Here is a 19725-nt window from a genome sequence, read left to right on the forward strand (position 1 = left end):
AGGTGAAAGGTGCACTTGATACTTTACGCCAGCAGGAAAGATAAAATAAATGTTCTGGGTCAGATTTTCCCGGTGTCAGACCTGTGTGTGGTTTTGGATGCTTAATCTGTCTGCAACACCTGACTTTAAGCCCAGGCCGGGTGCTCTGCACAGACAGAGCCCCTCCACAGCCAACACAAAATCTTGACTTGCATCCCTGCTCCCGGTAACTCTGTACAATGATTAGCAATGCAAATGTACTCACACCTTTTTCTGCTTTTATGCTGTTACTGATTTCTTTTTTGAACCATGGCTAAAGGAAGACTGTTTCTGCAATGACAATACTTACAGGGGATCCAGAAAGTCTAGTTTCTGACTCACCTCAGTCAAATTTGCTGGGTAACTGCTGCACACCTGGATCCCAGGAGAAAGCCTCAAACCCAGGTGAGGTCCGGCAGTCCCCTAGACATCAGGGAAGGTCTGCTGTGGGCCTCTGATGCCCTAAGGGGAGCATGTGGGACGGAGACTGACAGATCCTGGGTGAGAAAGCTGTGTTTTGCAACTCTGCAAGTTTTTCAACCTTTCCCCACAAAACGAGGCACCTGCATCTGGCCCTGGGTTGGCCACTGCTTTGAAAAAAGAGTCCCACCACCCCAAATTTTAGGTGCCTGAGTCACTCCTTTGGGGACAGGCTTAGTGATTTCTCCTTTGAAAGGAAAATGAATGAGGATGGCTGTACCTCTTGCTGGTCAGGACTTAGACCTCCCCAGCTCTTGGGGGGTGCCCCAGCACCTACACTGGAGTATTGAGCATTCAGCAAGTCTCATCAGGCTCATGGTAAATTAATCTCTCATTCTCTGCCTGTGTTGTTTCTCCTCTTAAGGTAATTTTCCCCTTTAAATGGTTTTGTGCAAATGGCTCCTTCAGTTTTCTTTAGAGACAAAAAGTGTGAAAGTATTTACTGGACAATCACATCCCAGAGTTGTTTTTTTTCTGATGTTAAAACAAGAACCTTTATTAGTCTCCAATTACTGCACATCAACTTGGGAAAGACTAAAAGTAATTATATTTGGGGATTAGAGAAATTAAGTCTCAAGAGACATGGGGCCTTTCATCTTTTTAGTGCTGTGGACTGCATCTTTCTGTTCTGTGTGCCATAGAAGTAATAAAATTTAAATATTTTATAAAAGTGATCTGTGATAGGTGATGACATGGAACTGATCTGGTGGTTCAGTTTATCTATGATTTAAAAATCTCCACAAAGAAAGTCTTAAATATTTCCATCCATCCCACATTATGCATATACCATCTCAATCAGAAAGACTTTCTTGGTACTAAAGCTCCTCTCTTTACCTAGTTGTGAGTGTGCTGCCTTCAGACAGCTTCTTTTTAACAGATGGCATGGAAAACTCTTCCAAGGCCAAAATACGTGGATAAGGTTTATTAATCCTGTAGCCCCTGTCACTCATGATAATGCTAATAATCCATAGGCCTTACATCATGTCTAACGTCCCGTGTAACAAATGCATCTCTGGGAAATGAAGAATAAACCTCATGTGCCCTCTGCTCCCTCCTCCCCCGTCTTGATGAGGAAGCCCCAGATTTGGTGCAGCTCTTTCCAGCTACCCTGGTTCCTTCTTGCTTCCTGTGCTGGCAGGGGGCTGACACTGCCCCAGTCCTTTCCGGGGACCCCTCCTCCGAAGCCATCAGTATTTGTCACTGTATTTGCAGTCAGGGTAGCGGTAGGCAAAACGGGAATCACAAGACCGTAGAGGTTTCAGGAGCTCTGCCAGCTTTGCAACTGCCTCATTGACACCCTGGTCATCAGCGAGGCCGTCAGCGCAGTGCTGGAGGAAGCTGTCTATTTTCTCCTGCACAGGTTGCAGGAATTTCCCCTTCAGGAGCTTAGGCAAAAGCTCTTGACATACCATGACGAGGCTGTGCTTCTCTCTGATGGAGTTACAGGAGACAAATGCAGACTGGCAGTCCACAGTCAAACAGCTAAATATATCCTTATACTCCTGCTGGCCGTCAATCAGCTGGCTCCCTATCAGAGACAATTAAACCAGTTGTTAGACGCACAGCAGCGAAATCTTGGATAATCACATATGTTTGTACCTCTGTATTAGCATGGGGTTTGTTACTATCTAAAGGATATGGCTATCTTTCACCACAAAGTACTCTGTGCTGTAGCTGTATATGGGCCAATTTTCTCACTCCTGAAATATATGTATTTTTCTGAATGACAGAGCTCTGCAGAACCGCCTGACAGAGGAAGTAGAGAAGAGTCTGTCAAGTCAAACTGATGCAGAAAAAGCAAGAACTGGAGTACTAACCTAAAATGTGGAGTTCCTACAAAAACTACCACAAATAGCCAAACCCATAATTTTTCCATGTTACCCAAAATCATTAAATTGCAACAACAGCTCATCTAGCTGGAATCAAGTCAACAGTAATAGCTGTTGGGACAAGAAAAAGAAACCCAGTGGAAAATTCCCTGACAGCTGCTTCTGAATATTTGAGATCTACTCAGCTGAATGTGTGAGCTGAGCAAAGGCCTTTTGAAAATTTGAACATTCAAAGTGAAATTGTTAAATTATTGGAGGAATAGTCTTTGACTAGCTCTATTTCCAGGAGTAGACCAATGTAACCTGTGAAAAGTGAATAGTAACTCTTGATTTTACATAAAAATGACAAAAAGGGGATTTTGTTGTTATAATAATGATTATTAGTTAATGTGATAAATGCACCTAAAAAGAGTCTGATTTGACCCAATACTTAAAATAAATGAAGTTATGAAATTTCTACTTGCAAATATTGACATTTGTGTGGCAGAAGTTTTAAAAGAGCTGATTTAGGAAGACTTCAAATGAGAGCGTTCAGCACCATGCATATTGAATGCTGCTGCCAGCCACAGAGGTGGCCAGGCAGGACGTAAGTGCCCACTGTCGGTCACCAAACCACTGACTGCACAAACAAAATGCCTGTTGCCTTCCTGACCCAGAGCCAGGATGGCAGGAGCTGCTGATGCTTTTGTTGTTGGTAAATCTCTCCATGAACTTTTTGCTATTTCATTTAGAAAGTGACGCTTGGTTGATTAAAAAAAACCAACTCAGCAGCAGAGCCTACTGTAGCAGGTGAAAGATTTGTTTCCCCTGCCTCGCTGAGCCCTCCTGCGACAGACGCGCAGCCACGGAGCCTGCTGAGTACCTTCCTCCTTGTCGATGATCCCCAGCGTGCTGGCATCCCGGATGAACAGATGCCCGTTGCTAAACACGCCAAAAGTGCCGCCGTCCACGTGGGTGAAGTAGAAGAAATAGTTGAGGTCGTTGGTGCCCATGGAGCGGAGGACGGCGAGGAGCTGGAGGGCCAGGTCGGCAGCCACCTCGGGGGCCGCACTGTAGAAGTCACGCAGGGGCCGGGTGCTGGCGCTGACCACCAGCCGCCCGCAGGAGCCCAGGTACCGCGGGAAGGGCCATCCCTCCACATCAGGGAAGATCTGCCGGGGAGAGCAGGAATGGGGGGATTGCCCCTGCCCTCTGGCCGCTGCACTCTGCCCGTGGACCCACCTCCCTCACAGAGGACTTTCAAGTGCCCTGGCTGGCTTCAAGCAGCAGAACCAGTGTTGTGTTTTGCTTTCTAAAGCAGCCCGCAACCCTTCCTCGCCCCAGCCTGCCCCAGCAGCTGGGGAAGGTGCTGCTCCATCCTGGAGAAGTTATGCTGCTTTTTAAATTTTTTTTCTTTTTTTAATTAAGGAAGAAGAATCTGATATTTCAAGACTTATTCCATGAAGGAGACTAACCGGAAAGTCCAAGATAATAATAGATTTCAAGTTCATGAAAATTTTAGCCACAGAAGAGCTAATTTTAGGTGTCTTTATGGAGCCTTTGATGGGTCCCTCATGAGCACTGCATAGCTGAAGTCATGGCTTGGGAATGAAGTGGGGCCAAGACAGTTTTCGCTAATCTGTAAGAACTGCCTGGCTGTTTCATAAGAGAATTTGCAGCCCCAGGAACAGAAACGCTGGGTGTTTGCTACAGTAGGGACACCTGGGCTGGGTTTTCTGCATCACGGCAGCTTGTGCTAGCAGTGCAGTTATCCCAGGTGGAAACCAAACCGCATGACTGCTGAGCTGTGCCAACACAAAACTTTCTGCCATTTACAATATAACTAACTTGTCAGTTTCCCCAGCGCCCCAGACCCTGCCAAGGCAGGGTTATGAACTCATCCAGTTTCATGTTTAAGGTTGCTTCTCCCTTCTGCTGTGAAGGTGTTTTGGGCACCCACGTAAAATCAAGCCATTTCTCTTTGGCATATATTTCTCACCTCCTTAAGCTGCATTCCCATACCTTCACAGCGCTGAGAGCTACAGCCTCGTGCCCCAGTAAGCTGTGGCCTGGGTGGCTGAATGACCCCCAGGAGAATCCCAGAGCATGAGCACCATTCCCCTTCCCTGGGATCAGGCAGAGCCCTGCGAACTGCTGAGGGCAGCGGTGGCTTGGGGTAGGTGATAGATGCTGCCGCTGCCTTTCTTATTTGTGGAATCTCAAAGGGTTGAAAAAAAGAGCAATGATGAGGACTAAAGGTGGGGCAGTGGTGGGGATGGGTAAGGATACTCACTCAGAAACACATGTAAGGAAAGAGGAGCCACATGCCAGGCATGCCAGCAGGGGACTAGGGGAGGGGCGTGAGGCCTCCCAGCTCTCTGCCTTCAAACTCAAAGCTCAGTTGTGTTTGGGATTCCACTAAACTCCTCTGCAAAGCTGCACTTTGCTATGGAGCTAGTTACCAGTGGCATGTAAATGGAAAAAAAAGTACTGGCACCTGGAGCCTGGGAAATCAGTGCTCCCCAAGTCCATGTTTAACCTCAACGCTGTGTCTTGGTCCTCCCAGGCTAAAGCATGCTCTTTCTCTTTTATAAACAGGCTGTAATTTTAGTTAATATATTAGCAATGCAAACATAACACTGTGAAGTATTGGGGACGTGTAAAACCCTGGCTTTCACAGTGCGCTAGTGCAATAACCTGTCTGGGTTCTGATTTATGTAAGGGGCTGGACATCCGTATCTCTCCACAACTTCACAGGCTGATGCAAGGAGTACCACAGGAATCTGCCTGACTTCAGCCATCCAACCCCATAGAAGAAACTCACTTTATGAAGGATAGGGAGCTTGCCAAAGGGTAGGTCTGGGACTCCTCTGCAGCTAGGGGCTGGTGCACATCTCGTGAGGGTTCGCTTGCAAGGGGCTGTGGGGTGGCCTTTCAAGCTGGAGTGAAGTGGTACCTACCTGTAACAAGATGGGATGTGAATTCACTGATAGTGTGTACAGGAGGCGCAGTTTGTCCCGGTCAGTGAGGTGGTCCATGTAGATGCTGCCAGCGTCTGGTACCTCAGCGTAGCGCCGCACTATCCTGTCCAGGAGACGCTGAGACGGGCAGCGCAGCATTGGGCTAGACAGGCCCTGTGAAGAGGGGCAAACATGACAAAGGTGTTTATTTTCCAGCCTGAGATGTCACGATGTGCTTGGCCCATGCTGGGGGTACGGGCATCTCTGTGCTCTGCCCACTGTGCCTCTGCCCCCTGTGGCAGAGCTGCTGGTGGGTACGGGCACACGGGGGGATCTCTACAGCAAACCCCTCCTAGGAAAAAAGCCCGCACCATCCAACAATGCCTGTTCACAGCTCAGGTTTCCAAAATGGCACCCAGACTTCACGGCACAGCTGTGGAGGCTGCAAATCCCGTTTCCCCCCGACTGCACTGCACCGCGTTGCTCCATGCCAGCGGGCCTCCTCCCTCCACCCAGGTTTCCAGCCCTGGCATCCTGGGGACTCGCTGGTGGAGGCCTCTCTGTTGTTAAGCTGGTGAGTCATTTCCCTTATTAAATAATGTCTTCAGATCGCTTTGCTATTTGCTTAACCTGTAAGCAGCTTTCTTGGAAATACTATTTGCTAAAGTCAGTAAACACGCTTTAAAAATGTAAATAAACACTGTATGTGGATACAAGCACAGGATATATTCTCTCTCTGATACACTTGCGCATTAACTATCAAAACTAAATTTGAATAGCCTGTGTGTATTTTTTGTAAATACCAGCAATACATAAAGAACTGTTTGGCTAATGGAGTCAACCGCCACTGTATTTCACCTTTCAGATTTGGAGGTTTGGCTTGTAAAATTGCACAAGCAATCTATGGCTGGGATAAATGGCATAGAAATTTATACCTTCATAGTCAAAAAAGACCTTTGTTTTGAAGTCAGTCTTCCTTACTAACCAAGGAGAGCGGACGTACGGAGGGTTGCCCATAGTGGCACAGAGACGCCGCCCGGATATGCCTCTGCTAGGGAAGGGAATCAGGTTTTTACTAAGCCTTTTTCTTCCAAATGATCCGAGTAGCCGAATTTACTTGTTCGGGTTTTCTTTCTAATGTGATGGCTGGGAGATGTGCTTCAGAGGAAAGGGCACTGGAGCTCACATTGCTCCCTGCCATTCTTCATGCTGAGAGCAAAGATTTCACTCAGGATCTCCCCAAGTCATTTGGTAACTCTGAGGTAGGTCTCTCTCAGCCCTTCCTGTGCGAGCTGTTCATTTGGCATAAAACACTTAATTACCCAGCCACGACAAAGAAATGAAGAAACAAGGAAAGAAGGAGTGTGCAGCTCTCCTGGTGGGAGGTGGAAAGGGGGGACCGACCTCCCACGTCCCCTGCTCTGTCTCCCTGCCAGCCCCAGTGAGGTCCCAGCCGCTCCCTCCTTGGCCATTAGCTGAACGAAACAAGCCCTGAATGCCAATAGCTGGTCAAAACTACCTGAAAAACTCAACCCCAACTGGAACATTGTTTCGCAACAACCAAGGAACCATTTCTTTCCCCAAAAGAATAAAACATTTGTCAAAAATAATTCTCCCTGGTTCTAGTTATGAGTCTTCATACACTCCTCTCCTCTGTGTAGCCTTATCAAGGAAATATTTTTTCAAGTAATTATCTAAAACCGTAGAAGCCGGGGGGAAGGGATGGTTGTGGATTTCTGTCTTGCAGCACTTGCAGGCACATTGTGGCGGACTGTCACTTTCCCTTTGGAGTAGAACTGAGAAAAACTGAGCAGAACGGAGCTATGTTAAGGAAGAGATAAACGGTGGAGAAAGTCTCTTGCAGCTTGGCATGTATGCAAATATTTGCAGCCAAAGTTACACAGCCTTGCTGCCTCCAGGAGTTTGCAAAGCAAAAGCTGAGACCCTTAAAAGTATACAGTAGGAACAGAAATCACTGTGGCAGAGAATTCATGAAAGTTGTAATTAGGATTTTTTCCAAGGTCAGAGCTCATCCTATTAACACAGACATGGACATGTGCTGCACGTGATGGTCATGGCTGCTCGTTTCCCGAGGAACTATTTCAGGCATACCAGCAGCGGTGCGGGAGCAGAGGAGCAGGGCTGGGTGCTGCCATGTTTATATCAACCATCAGTGCAGCTTCTTATGATTTAATGAAGCCTCAAACCACCACAGCTGGACAGTGGGGCCTTTTGATTTCGGCAGAGCTATTGAAATGCGTAAAGTACAGCGTTTCGGTGGGGCGGGGCCTCCCCTTCCAGCAGACTGATGGAAACATCCCTACAGCAGAACAGGAGCTGGAGTTGTAAAACTGTCAAACAAAAACTGTCGATGGAAGAAAAATTTGAAGACCACATACTCTAAAAACTGGAGATACAGATTTATCTGAGAATATCTTATGTCCTTTGCAGCGTCTTATCACCCCAGAGAATAAGACCTGACAGACAGCCTGACCTATTGTTTGTGATTGATACGGAAAGCTTCTTATTTACTTTGATTAAATACCCACATTTTTATATCTGATAATAAGTAGTTCCTGCAAAGCCTACCTGCACTCAGCTGTGATTTTTTTTTCCTACTGCATAGTATGCAATGTGTTTTAAACCTCCATGTACACATATGTATGTATATATAGCGTGGATGCGCCCAGAATTCACTCTGACATAAAGACAACCTCTGGAAGACAACTTATCCTCATTCTACTTTCTCTTCAGCCAGCCCAAGGAGGGATGACACAGCTTAGGAGCGCCTCCTGCCCCACATCCCACCACCTGGGTGCAGCTTCACCAAACGACCAGGTTTGGGGTGGAATCCAGGAGGAAACATTTGCAAGTAGATGTCAAAGCACCTGCAGCTTCTAGGCACTTTGTTCACCCCCAAAAGAGAGAAACTGAGGATGCCCCGTGAAGCTATGGGGCTTGTCCCCACTGCAGGAACAGCTGCTATTGTCCTCCTCCAGCGGGAGGTTGGATGCAGTTGGTGCCAGCAGGTTTGCCGAAGCATGTCTCTGATGGTGAGGTGCAGGGTCAAAGTGGCAGCACATCTGGGAGGTGAATCTGGGAGCCTGGTAACGCTTGTCCTTTCCTAGGGTGGACCAGCTGCCAGATCAGCAAGCTGCTATCTATGCGCTGTGAGCAAAGTGATGCATACTGGCCACTAAACCACGGTGCCGGCACATCCACTGGGGCTGGCTGAGGTGCTGGTCAATAGTTTCAAACAGTACATCCTAGAGAGAGGGGCTGAAAATGGCTGGCTTTTCACCTGGCTACTGCTTTCGTCTGTCTGCCTTCAACATTTTCCAGGCTGTGCTTTGCAGACAGGGCTATAAATTTGCCCTGCGGGCGATCCGTGCTGAAACTAACCCACTTTTCTTGTTGTTCTTCCCCTCAAACAGGAAATGCATGCAACATGGTTTGAGGTGATGAGCTCCTGGGCAAAGCAGAGGGTGGCTGGGACTACTGCGCAGGCTGAAGCCCAGCTAAATCCTGCTCATCTCCAAGGCGGGCTGGATTTTAACACTGAAGACTTTGCTGTGTCCGATAAAAATTTTCATTGTGGCAGGTGAAATAATCACGGTGGCAGGCAGCTCAGCTGATAGTTGGGTCAGGCAGGGCAGGCAGTGTAAAGTGAAGAAACATTACTTCATGGTCTGTCATTTTGATTCAAGCACATTATGGTTGGTCGTAATTCTGTGCTCTATGAGACAAAATTACCTGAGCCCATTAACTTTCCTCAGTGCTGCTATATACGAAAAACTGTGGGGAGGGGAATACAGACACCACTGGGTGACTGCAGCTTTGTGAAACAGGGTGGGCATGTCATGTTGGGCATCAACAGCAGCGTGCTGTTAACACCTCTGAAAAGAGAGAGGGAGCAAAATACAGCCAGAAGAGCAGTGCTGCAGGTAAGCATTTGCAGTAATGTATGGTATCCCCAAGAAACCCCCCTCCGTTTGTCCAGCCAGCACTGCAGAGGGGCAGCAGCTCGGGGCTGGGGTGCAGGCAGAGGTGCTCCTGCGGCTTTCAGCTCTGAGGAGGGCAGGTGGGGTGGGCAGAGAGGAAGGAGTTCTCCGGCTCTATGGGGCCGGACAGCTTGGGGAGTCACCCCATAACGTGTGGTGGCCCACACAATAGGGCTGGGGGCTGAGGAAGGTCTCACGTACAAACTCACGCACACTATATGACTAAAATGTTGTTGCCACAGGCTGTTTTTCAATTCAGACCACTGTGAGACCAGCAGCCATTTTGCAGAACATGTGCCTAATATTTATTAGTGATTGCTGCTGAAATTTGGAGGCAGGGGGGTAGGCCACAGGGCCTCTGGCTTCCTATACTCCTCTGTGTATTCAAGTCTATGTGCTGTTAGAAGGGTTTTATAACCTGGTTTAGGTTTCTCTGCTTGATTTACAGAACCCAAGACCATGAAAACATGAGTGGAGCAATCCTGAGGCTGGTGTGCAAAGGCCTGGGCCTCCCTGCAGCCTCCTGTGCCCTTTCCAAATAAAAAACTTCAGGGGTTGCTGAAATGTGCCAGGGAGTTTGTCCCTGGGTGCATCCCCCCAGGGTGGCCCCCGAGCTCGCTTTGTAAGTGCCCTGGAGCCAGGGTCAGCTCGGCTCCTCACTGCTGCATAGGGAAATTCAAGCTCCCAGGAGAAACTGGATAGGAGCAAGGCCAGGGTGTCCCAGCCAGAGTCTCCACGTGGTGCTGAGTGTTCATGTGTGCATGCATGTCTCTGTGTGTGTGTGTATGCATGTGTGCATACATATGTGTGTGCATGTGTGTGTGTGTGTGTGTGCAACCCAGCCAGCTCAGCCGGGGATTCAGTTTCAGTGAGGATGGGGTAGGGAAAGCTGTATAGCACATCAAGAGCCTTTTAAGGAGAAGGATTTGGGCTCAGCTAATGACTGACTTAACTTTGCAGCAGATCTGAGATACCGCAGAGCTACATTTCTCCATTTACTTTTTCACCCAGGAAATGGAGGTTTTAAGCTCTCAACTCCTCCTGTTTCACATAGCAGTGCTGTGGGAGCAGCGCAGTTTTGCACAAACCCCTTGGACACTCCAGCAATCCAGAGGGCCTGGCACCCCGCCTTGCCCTCCTGCAGCCCCCTGCAATGCTGCTTTCGGGGCCAATGATGGCCGCTGGGTGCCTGGGAAGCTGCTGCTTGCCACCCTGGGAGGAAGTGTCCCTGCCTGCAGTCCACAAGCTCAGGTGAGGGATGCTCTGAGTGGAAGTGATGCATATCTGCCTCCTCTCCTCAGCCCCTCTCCCAAGGTTGCCAGACAAAGTACAGTGTAGCTTTGCTCTAAAGAATTTTTCCCTGCCCAGCATGTGTTATTGTGCACCTCACCCCCCCGGGAGGGAGGGTGCTGGCTTCAGGGTGACCTGCCATGTGGTGCTGCTCAGTGACTCAGGTGAGTCCATTTGGGAGCAGCTCAGGCACTAGCCCCGGTGCTGCTCCTGCTGCTGCTGCTGCAGCATGGGTGTCTCCCGCTCTCCCTCCTCAGGCATGCGACTCCATGGAGTAACAGAAGTGGAAAAACTAAAGCAGCATATCTTTACCACTCAGAAAAGCTGAGCGGATGTGGCGGCGTGCAGGCAGGAGGAAGCAGTTGCCTTTATAGAAAAAAAAGTCCCTTCTTCACAGCCATTTCTCTCTTGGAAGCAGGGAGAAGCACTGGAATAATCCTTTGCCTCTCAGTCTGTCCTGGCTTCGCCTGTGACACCCCAGGACAGGTGTGACAGAAAGGGCAACGTGCTTCTTTCTGCCTGAGATCATTTGCTATAGATGTCAGGTGGATGAGGACTCGTGGCTTCGGCTCCGACTGCCCGTGCTGCTCACACTGCCGGCCACAATCAGAGGAGTCCAAGCTGCCCCGGTCCCCTGCCCAGAGCAAAATCACTTTCAAGGCACAGGCTGCCCTTTTGGGTACAACAGCATGACAAAAAACCCCCCAAAACCCCAAACCAACAATAACAACAAAAAAGATGCTGAGACATGATGGAAAACTAGAAAAAAACCCAGCAGAAATATCCCTGCTCGAGCTCTTGCCATGTGTGTGTGCGTGGCCCTATGTTACCCCCGTGGCTGAAGCCAGCAGGTGCTATAGCTTTCCACGGGCCTTCAGCCTCAGCCTGCACAAGGAGCCTGGAGCCAGTGCTCTCCTTGCCGGGGCTGAGCCCCAGCCCCGGCCAGGCTGTGCCGCAGCATTACCTATGGCTGGCGGGGGGTTGGCCCTGGGCTGAGGCACTTTTCTTCCTGTCAGGGCCTCATTTTGCTTCTCCCCTGTGGCGGTTGGGCTCGGCTGGGCGGACGTGGGGCTGCCGCCTCTCCACTGGCCAGGGCAGGAGGGAGAGGGCCGGCCATCGCCCAAACTCACCCTCCAACCGGCAAGTCACAGCCATGTCTCCCTCAGACACCTTTTTCCCCCCCAAAAGCACGCAGCACTCCCCTGGGGCTCCCTCTCCCCGCTCCCCCCGCCGGTGTGGAGTGCAGGGGCTGCAGGGCACGGACCTGGACCAGGTCGGGGGTGAGGCGCTTGGCCCGCAGCCACTTCTGGAAGCGGTGTGTGCGGCGCAGGGCGCGCTCCAGGCTGCAGGTCTTTGTCTTCAGCAGGGAGGTGCAGATGCGCTTGTCAGCCCGGTCGTGCCGGTACTTGGAGGTCAGCCGGGTGATGTCGACCAGCCGCCAGCTCTTGGCATCGTCAGTGTAGTTGCCCGAGTAGCTGAGCAGGTAGCTGGGGGGCAGCTTTAAACGAGAAGAAAGCCAGGTGTCAAACCTGCCAAACCAAAACGAAAGCCCCACGGAGAGCAGGTTAACAAGCCACACGGACACCCGCACTGCGCCAGCGCCAACCCGGTTTCTCTGCTGCACCCCGGCCCCAGGGCCTTTCTGCTGCCGTGCGGCCCCAGGCCGGGGTGAGGCGAGCAGGCCGAAGCTATCGGCCAAGGAAATGCACTTCGGAAAAAATGTCCATCTTTGCTTCCCCCTTAAACCGTCCCTTGTCATGAACAGTGCCATGGGGCAGGGGGGGTGAACACCCAAATGGGGTCTTTTGGGCCATGTGGAGAGAGGGAGGGACAGGAGAGGGCTGCAGGGTCTCAGTGCATGGGGAATCCCTAGAGTTTTTGTTTCCTTAACCCCAGAGAACGGGGCCCAAAAAAGGAGTACTCGACAGTTTAAGGGACCCTGCGGAACAAAACCTCCTGACAATAAATGTAGCTGGGAATACCAAAATGGCCCTTTGTTTTGAGGTGGTGGCCTTAGCACTGGGGTGGACGGGTCCCCCCCAATGTCCCTGGCTGTATTTTAGCAGCCGGGATGAGTCACCTCCCCAGGCAGCGGCAGAGTTCGGGGTGTGATGGGGGGCACGGGGGGACGCGGGGCCTGGGCGTGTGGCGCCACGGTAGCCATGGAGATCTTGCACTCCCCCTACACAGGCACAGGAGGGGAGCATATGGGCTGGGTAATTAGGCTGTGACGATTTTTTTTTTGTTTCAGCAGCCCCCTCAGCCCTGCCCACACACGCGTCGCACATGGAGGAGCTGAGGCGTACGGTGCCTGTTTTGCGAGTATGTCTGTAACCTGCTCTTGGAAAGCAGCTGAACCCTGACCTTTGGCTTGGCCAACATCACGCATTCGCTGCCTCTAAAACCTCCTGCCCTAACCTCCTTGCCTGAGTGTGTAAGAAAGCACGTTCTAATTTAATCTCATCATAAATTAAAGCCGATAGCTCAGAAGTGAAACAGGAGAGGCAAGAGGTTCCCTGCAGGATCAGCTAGCTGGAGTTAGATGAAAAGACATTAACAAATGTGAAAGCTGATGCTGACCTTTCCTTTCAACTTCCAGTCGGGAAATCACCACAGAGAAATTTTGGGGGGGATTCATTTCCTCTGATTTCAGGCAAATAACTGACTCAGCGACACTAGCCACCCTCCGTGATCAGAGACTGACTGGCCTCCTCCCCACGACCCCTCTTGAAGGCAGTGCCTCACTCCCCTTCCCCACCACGGACCCTGTGCGGCTCAGCTCTGGGGCAAGCACAGGTGCCCGGGGTAGGGGAAAGCCAGTCTCCCCAAAACACTGGTACTTGCCCTGCTTTGCTTTTCAGCTCTAGCCATGTCTCTTGTTCAAAAACTGCCGCGGAGATGCAGGCTGACCAGAAGTGGAGGAGCCCAGCCCCTTGCGTGAGCAGGTTCAGGCATTCTGGTCATTTTGGCATTTTGCCCAATAAGAAATTGAAGCTTCCCTATGATTAGGGCATCTGACATGAAAATAAACACCTTGTTTGTTTTGGGGGGGGTTTTGGTCTTTTTTTTGACCTGGGACTAAAGAGCAGAGAATAATTGCTATGCCTCACTGTGATTTGTTGTGCATCAGGACCCCTCCTAGTGCCTAATCTGCAAAGCAGTCGCAGTGTGCCAGGCACGTACAGGGGAGAGGTGGCTATGGGCTGGGTTTCTCTTTCTTTCTTTCTTTCTTTCTTTCTTTCTTTCTTTCTTTCTTTCAGTTAAGCACAAATGTGCCTTGTGATTTGGCTCAAGCGTGTATGTTCAGGGGAGCTCACGTCAGGCAGATAACCAGGAAAGCGTCGCCTCCTGCACACAAGCAGCGCATGGATGTGTGAAATCCAGGGCTGAGCGTTAATTTGAGCGCGGATGGAGTGATTTCCTCTGCAGAGCTCCTGGGGGAGAGCCACGTGGGCCTGGGAATCCGGCATGGGCTGCAGCAATTCTGTATTTGGCATCATTTCTGGGCAGAGCAGCACTGGCCTGGCACACTTGTTAGATACTTTCAAGATTCATCATCAAGTTGTGCTGTAACAATAATTCACTCTCATATGAAGCCTTTTAGCTAAGGGCCTGAATGTGCTTTAATTAAGACTTTCAGTAAGATCTGCGTGAATAACTGACTCACAGGTTCCAGCTTTTAGATCAACCCAGAACGGAACGTTGAAGAAAATCAAACTTGTTTTTCTTTTTTCCTGGATGAAATGAAGGGTTTTGTTTCAGCCAAAATGATTTTGCTTGCATTTGGAGTTTTACATTTTCTTAAAAATTGAGTAAGTTAAGTCTTAAAACCAAAAATAAAGAAGTGCCATATAAAACCCCATCAAATTGAAGCATTCCAGCTTTTTCAGATTTCCTTCCCTTTACTTTTGGCCAAAGATCATCACCAGCATTGGCACAAGTCTGCAAATAGTTTTGGTCAGCTCAGTTTCGCAGTGTTTTGAAAATCTAATATTTTATGAAAACTTTTGCTGTATTCTGCTCTCAGGACAGTTGGTAGGCAGGCTTTGGTATTCTCATTTACAGATAGATAAAGTTGGGCAAAGATAAGGGAAGTAAAGAACATTAGGGCACAAGATGAGTCACCAGCTCTTCTGGGAATGAACCCCACATCTTCTTAGGCGTTAGTTGAGTGTGAATGCATGACACAGCTCCCAGAAATGATGGAGAATTAATGAAGCATGTTCTAATGAGGATTAACATAGAGAAGCGCCAAGTCCCATCCACCTTTGTGAACACGTGAAAAGGTACACGGTTGTGGATCAAAGAGCATAAGTGCCACTGAAATTTCCCCCATTTAACCTTCCGCTTGCCAAAAAATCCCAGGTGTTCAAGAAATCAAGTGAGAGAAAAATTTTAACCTGTGCAAAAGAAAGCCTGAAACTGACTGACTGCTCAGGAGAACATTTTTGAAAGTTACCCTTTCCAAAGCACTCAAGAGCAGAACTGTATGTTATCACTTACTTGCTTGCTGCACTGGTTGCAGGAAGCCAACTGCGGGCTCGCAGGAGAGAAAAAAAAGTCTCTGGTTTAGGAAGCCCCTATACCTTCCCTGAGGCAGAAGTATCTTGCTCCCACATGTTTGCAGATCTGCACTCCTGGACTCCGCTCAGACCCCCGGCACACCTGCACCCCTTTCCCACTGTCCCCCAGAGGAAAGCCAACATGCGGGCCTCCTGCTTTCGTTCACGTAGCACTTTTCTCCAGCGCCCCGATACAGCATGCAGCTGGCCATGGGCCAGCCAGAGGCAGTTGCTTGCTGCAGAAGGCTACTGCTATTTTCAGCAGGGCTGAAGGAAGCTGCACGGCCCCAACCTCCCCAGCAGCTACGCGGGAGTAACTGAAATGGTGACAAGCTGCACGCACAGAAGCTGCTTTGTACCCAATGGCAGGTCCCTAAAAACCCTGCACAGGCGAGTGACAAAGGGGCCACAGCAGGTTGGGGCACGGGGCAGAAGCGAGCTCCCATGCCACCCTGCTGCAGAGAATAAAATGTAAAGCAGCCCGTACCCTGCAGCCCCTGCAGACCCACAGCAGCCCATGTCAGCCAGCTGAACACACTGATTGCAAATCCATCCTGCTTTTTGGGACAGGAGCCCGAGCTGGGCTGGGAGAAACCCAGCACTCCTGGCCTAGCCCTTCTTAGTGCCTCTGCACCTTACTTACTGCATGCCCTGGCATCGCCCTCGGCATCAGCCGGGGGAGACAGAAAGCCAAGAGGACAAAGCACCGAGGGCTGGGACCCACGCTGTGCCACGGCAAGGGGTGCCCTGGTGTAGCAAAGCCACAAACTGCCTTTTTCCAGCAACAGTAAGGGAAGGATGGGTGTTAGGTATTACAAGCCTATCCCAGACAAACCATAATGGTTTTACTGTGCTACGTTTTATAGGATAGTTTAAGATAAAAATGGTGACTTATCCAATATTATACTACTTACATTATAACATTAAAAATACAATTTTATTATAATAATTTCTTCTCCCCCAGGCTTTTATATCTGTAAAAGAAAGTGAGTATGGCTCTATAAATCATATCAGACCCAATAAACCCTTCCTCTGCCAAGCACTGCCTTTAACTTTCTCCTCAAATACACTAGCAACATTTTCCCTGCTGTCGTCAGATACGCTCTGCTTTTGAGCCTAAAACTGATTGGATCAGTCTGACGACCGCTTGGACAGCATATGTCTCATCGACTTCGAGGCAGCTGCAATTTCTGCCTCTGACTTCAAGTTCTTACAGAAAACTCCCAAAAGTGTACTAATAATTTAGCCCCACTTATTTTTGAGCGCCTAGGTAACCTGATGTGCAAAAGTCCTCGTGCCTCAGGCAGGTTTAGATCAGTTTTGATCTTAGTACGCACGTGAAATTCTGCACATTTGTGTTGTTGCACCTGGTACAAAATTATATAGCGTGTTTATATGTTTGTAGTTAACATAGTCCATTGGGAGCATACAAAGCTAAACCCCCTTTGCCTTTATGCAGTTGCTCATAATAAAATAATTCCAGTACATCTCAACAAGCTGATTTCTTCCTTCCCTTTTCCCTTCCCCCATCACTGCCTTGAATTGTTTCAGAGCCACTCTCTATGCAGAAAGTTGTGCCTTTTACTCCTGCTTTCAAATTATAATTCAGGGCTGAAGTCTCATCATGTTTGTGTGGCTTTAAAAGAAAAGAGACAAAGCAGCAGCTTATCAAAATTAATTAAAATACTAGGCACTGTAATGGCAATCGGGTGCTAAGTTACTTTAAGAATTATTGTGCTGAGTTTCTGACCTTATTTCTTCTTTAAAGAATTTCTTGCAAATGGATGTCCCAATGCAGGCGTTGCATTTATCAAGTCCCAGGAAAGTCCGGCCAAAACTGTAGCTGGGTTTGATGTGGGGCGCAGATGGAGAAGCTGTTGTTGCTGTGGAAGGGTTACAGCTCAGAGCCAAAATCAGGAACAGCATCAACGAATCTGCAACTCTGGAGCAAAGGCAACATATCCAGCGCCCCATCTACAGTAGCGGAGAGCTCTGCCTTTTGCAAGTTACCCCTTTCTATGCTTTCGGTCTCTTTTTGATGACCTCAGACTGCAGCGGTGAGCCCCGAAACACGGCAAGACACGCTGGGTGCAGGAGACCCTGCTGCAGTCTCCATCCTGCCAGCTGGTCACTGGCTCTATTGGCTTGAGGTTTGGGTGGGAAAGATATGATGTAGGGTGGGGAGAAGGAAATACATGGAGGATGCAGATAACTTGGGTTGCCATGGTTACCTTTCCTTTACTTGGTGCAGCTGCTTTGGCCCCTGCTGACCCTCCCATCAGCCGACTTGGAAAACAACATGAAGAAGTGCTCATCTGCACTTTGTGCAGACAAATGAAGGATATCCTGTCGCTGGAGCAAAGGGCATATGTGGGACACTTAGTAAAAACGGATTGGGAAGGAATAATAGTGTGGCACAAATGCACATTTTACCAGAAGCCGGACCCTTAGCTTTGCTTTATTCCTGGAGATTTTCAATGGCGCATCATTTGACTTCTCAGATGCTTTCTTGGCTCAGTTTGCCCTTCTCACAGAAGCGCTGAAAAGACTCTCAGGTGGAATCATTGCTGTTTTGTTTCTTGAAAATAGCATTGTTTAGAAGCGATTGCACCGCAGTGTTTCATGCCATGGAAAGCAGGATAGCTTGAAGCTTTCCACCACACCCAGCTGATGTCACAGCTTGGCCTCTAAGCCTCTCCTGAAAAACGAGGCTTTTCGGCAAGATTTGAGTGCTTTTGAATACCTTTTCCCAATGGTCCTGGCACTGGAAAGAAGCTAGAGAAAGGGATGGGGGCTAACGCAGGAGCTCGCCAGAGGTTTCAAATGTGCTTAGAAACTACTGCGATCACATCCAAAAGCTGTTCTCATTAGGCCAAAGACTTGAAATTTACAGAAACTGCTGGCTGCCCATTCTGGCCTGGATGCTGGGAGCAGGACTATGCCTCTCCTGGCCCCAGAGCTGCTGGGATGCAGACATGGGCCCTGGCAGGCTGCTGCAGGCAGCTGCTCGAGGCTGGGAAAGCAGACCTTGAAGGGGCGTCCCTTGTTGTACCCTGGCCCCAGACAGTACAGCACATAGCATGCTGCTGTGGTGGCACCACGCTTTCCTCCTCTCCTGTCTCCAGATGTCATGTTTTGATTGATGCGAGGGGCTCTCCTGGGCCATATCTCACCACAGGAGCAGTGAGGAACAGTCTGAGGCCTTGGAGACTTCTTGTCCCCCCAGCTGGACCACTCACACCATGTGGGCAAGCCATTTCCTAGCACATTTTTTAAAGGAAAAAAAGGTTCGCTGTAGCCATCCTTTATTATCCCTTCCAGCATTTAACCGCAGATTCATGGGACTAAGGGACATGTGAGCTGCAGGGGTGTGCGCTGGGCTCTGCGATCGCCCCTTGCTTTCGGAGGAACTGCCGGAGGAGGGCGACCCTAACAGCGCAAGGCAGCTCTTTCAAGCACAGATGCTCATTAGTTGTGGCACTTGGGAGATCCGGGGTCTCTCTGTGACTCCATACCCTTGTGGGAGGTTGCTTCACCTCCCGGTGCGTCCCTATGCGCAAAATGGAGAAAGTGACATTTAGGGTTTGTCTACAGGGCGCAGCACAGCCAGACAGGATAACAAGCCCCGCTGAGAGGGAAGGGGGATGCAAAGAACCCTGCCAGTGCTGCAAATGAGAGGGGCTGGGCAGTGCTGGCATGCCAGCAAGTGGATTCAGGGCACAGCTCTGCATTGCACCATGTTCACATTTGGCCTCATACTCCAGTATAAAGTTCTTCGAAATATGCTGCTGGAAAGAGCTGTACCAAAGCTAAACACCAGTATTAACCGCATCCCACATCCAGAAGTTTATCCCTGGCATTTCCTATTGCTGGTACATTGCTCCTTTCCCCTCTGCAGAAATCAGCCCTCCCCACTGTTTCCTGCCAGTAGCTCTGCAACGCTGGCCATGTTCACATTGCTCCCTGCCCAGCTATTCCCTGGATGGTACCAAAATTAAACACCAGCTATCTGTCTTTATCTTCATTATGTAATATATAAAATACATATCCTTCAGTTTCTTTAATAATTTAATTGCCTGCTGCCTTTGGTCTTCAATTTTCTGTTGTAATTTTAAGAGCAGAGACCCAGGCTCCTGTCTTCTGGCACCTCAGCCTGTACTGCCCCACGGTGACCCATAGAAAGGGGAGGGCTTCAGCCTCTGGGGCTGGTAACTGGGCCTTTCCCATGGCAAACCCCATGCTCTGGCACGAAAAACCACTACATGGATAGCAGGGTCTCTGTTCTACTAATGATGCCTTGATGGCTGTGTTGTTCTTGCACTTTGCATAGTTTAGGCACATGTAAAGCAATGTTTATCTTTCCCTAGGAACAGCATGTGTAATTGTGTTTTCTTACAGTGTATCACACCTGCATCACCTTGAAGTGTTATAAAAGCAATGTTTTATTCAAAGACTGGGAGCTGGTCCGTCATACCTACCTCAGGCTTGCTGCTGGCATTTGCACTTGCCCCCAAGGTCTGAGCCCCCTCGTTCCCTCAAACATTTTTGCTCAGTCGGGGCTGTCCCCGAGCACAGATTTTGTGTGTAGGAAACACTCAGTCATGGT

At 49.4% G+C, this 19725-nt stretch overlaps 1 protein-coding gene across 2 annotated transcripts; it reads right to left on the minus strand.

Annotated features, from left to right (window-relative positions):
• Positions 1-979: 979 nt before the first annotated feature.
• DIPK2B (divergent protein kinase domain 2B) lies at positions 980-17212 on the minus strand. Of its 2 annotated transcripts, none has more exons than XM_059821974.1 (5): positions 16870-17212; positions 11822-12086; positions 5267-5440; positions 3190-3478; positions 980-2026 (listed from the first exon to the last, which is right to left on the minus strand). In XM_059821974.1, exons 1-5 carry the CDS (start codon positions 17091-17093, stop codon positions 1686-1688), a joined length of 1293 nt encoding a protein of 430 aa, XP_059677957.1. In that variant the 5' UTR covers positions 17094-17212; the 3' UTR covers positions 980-1685. The 2 variants fall into 2 exon arrangements, with proteins under 2 accessions (XP_059677957.1, XP_059677967.1); XM_059821984.1 differs by having other exon boundaries at positions 980-2000; positions 3164-3478.
• Between the last annotated feature and the right edge of the window lie 2513 nt (positions 17213-19725).

This window comes from Gavia stellata, chromosome 1 (genome assembly GCF_030936135.1).
Source record: "Gavia stellata isolate bGavSte3 chromosome 1, bGavSte3.hap2, whole genome shotgun sequence".
Lineage (NCBI taxonomy): Eukaryota > Metazoa > Chordata > Aves > Gaviiformes > Gaviidae > Gavia > Gavia stellata.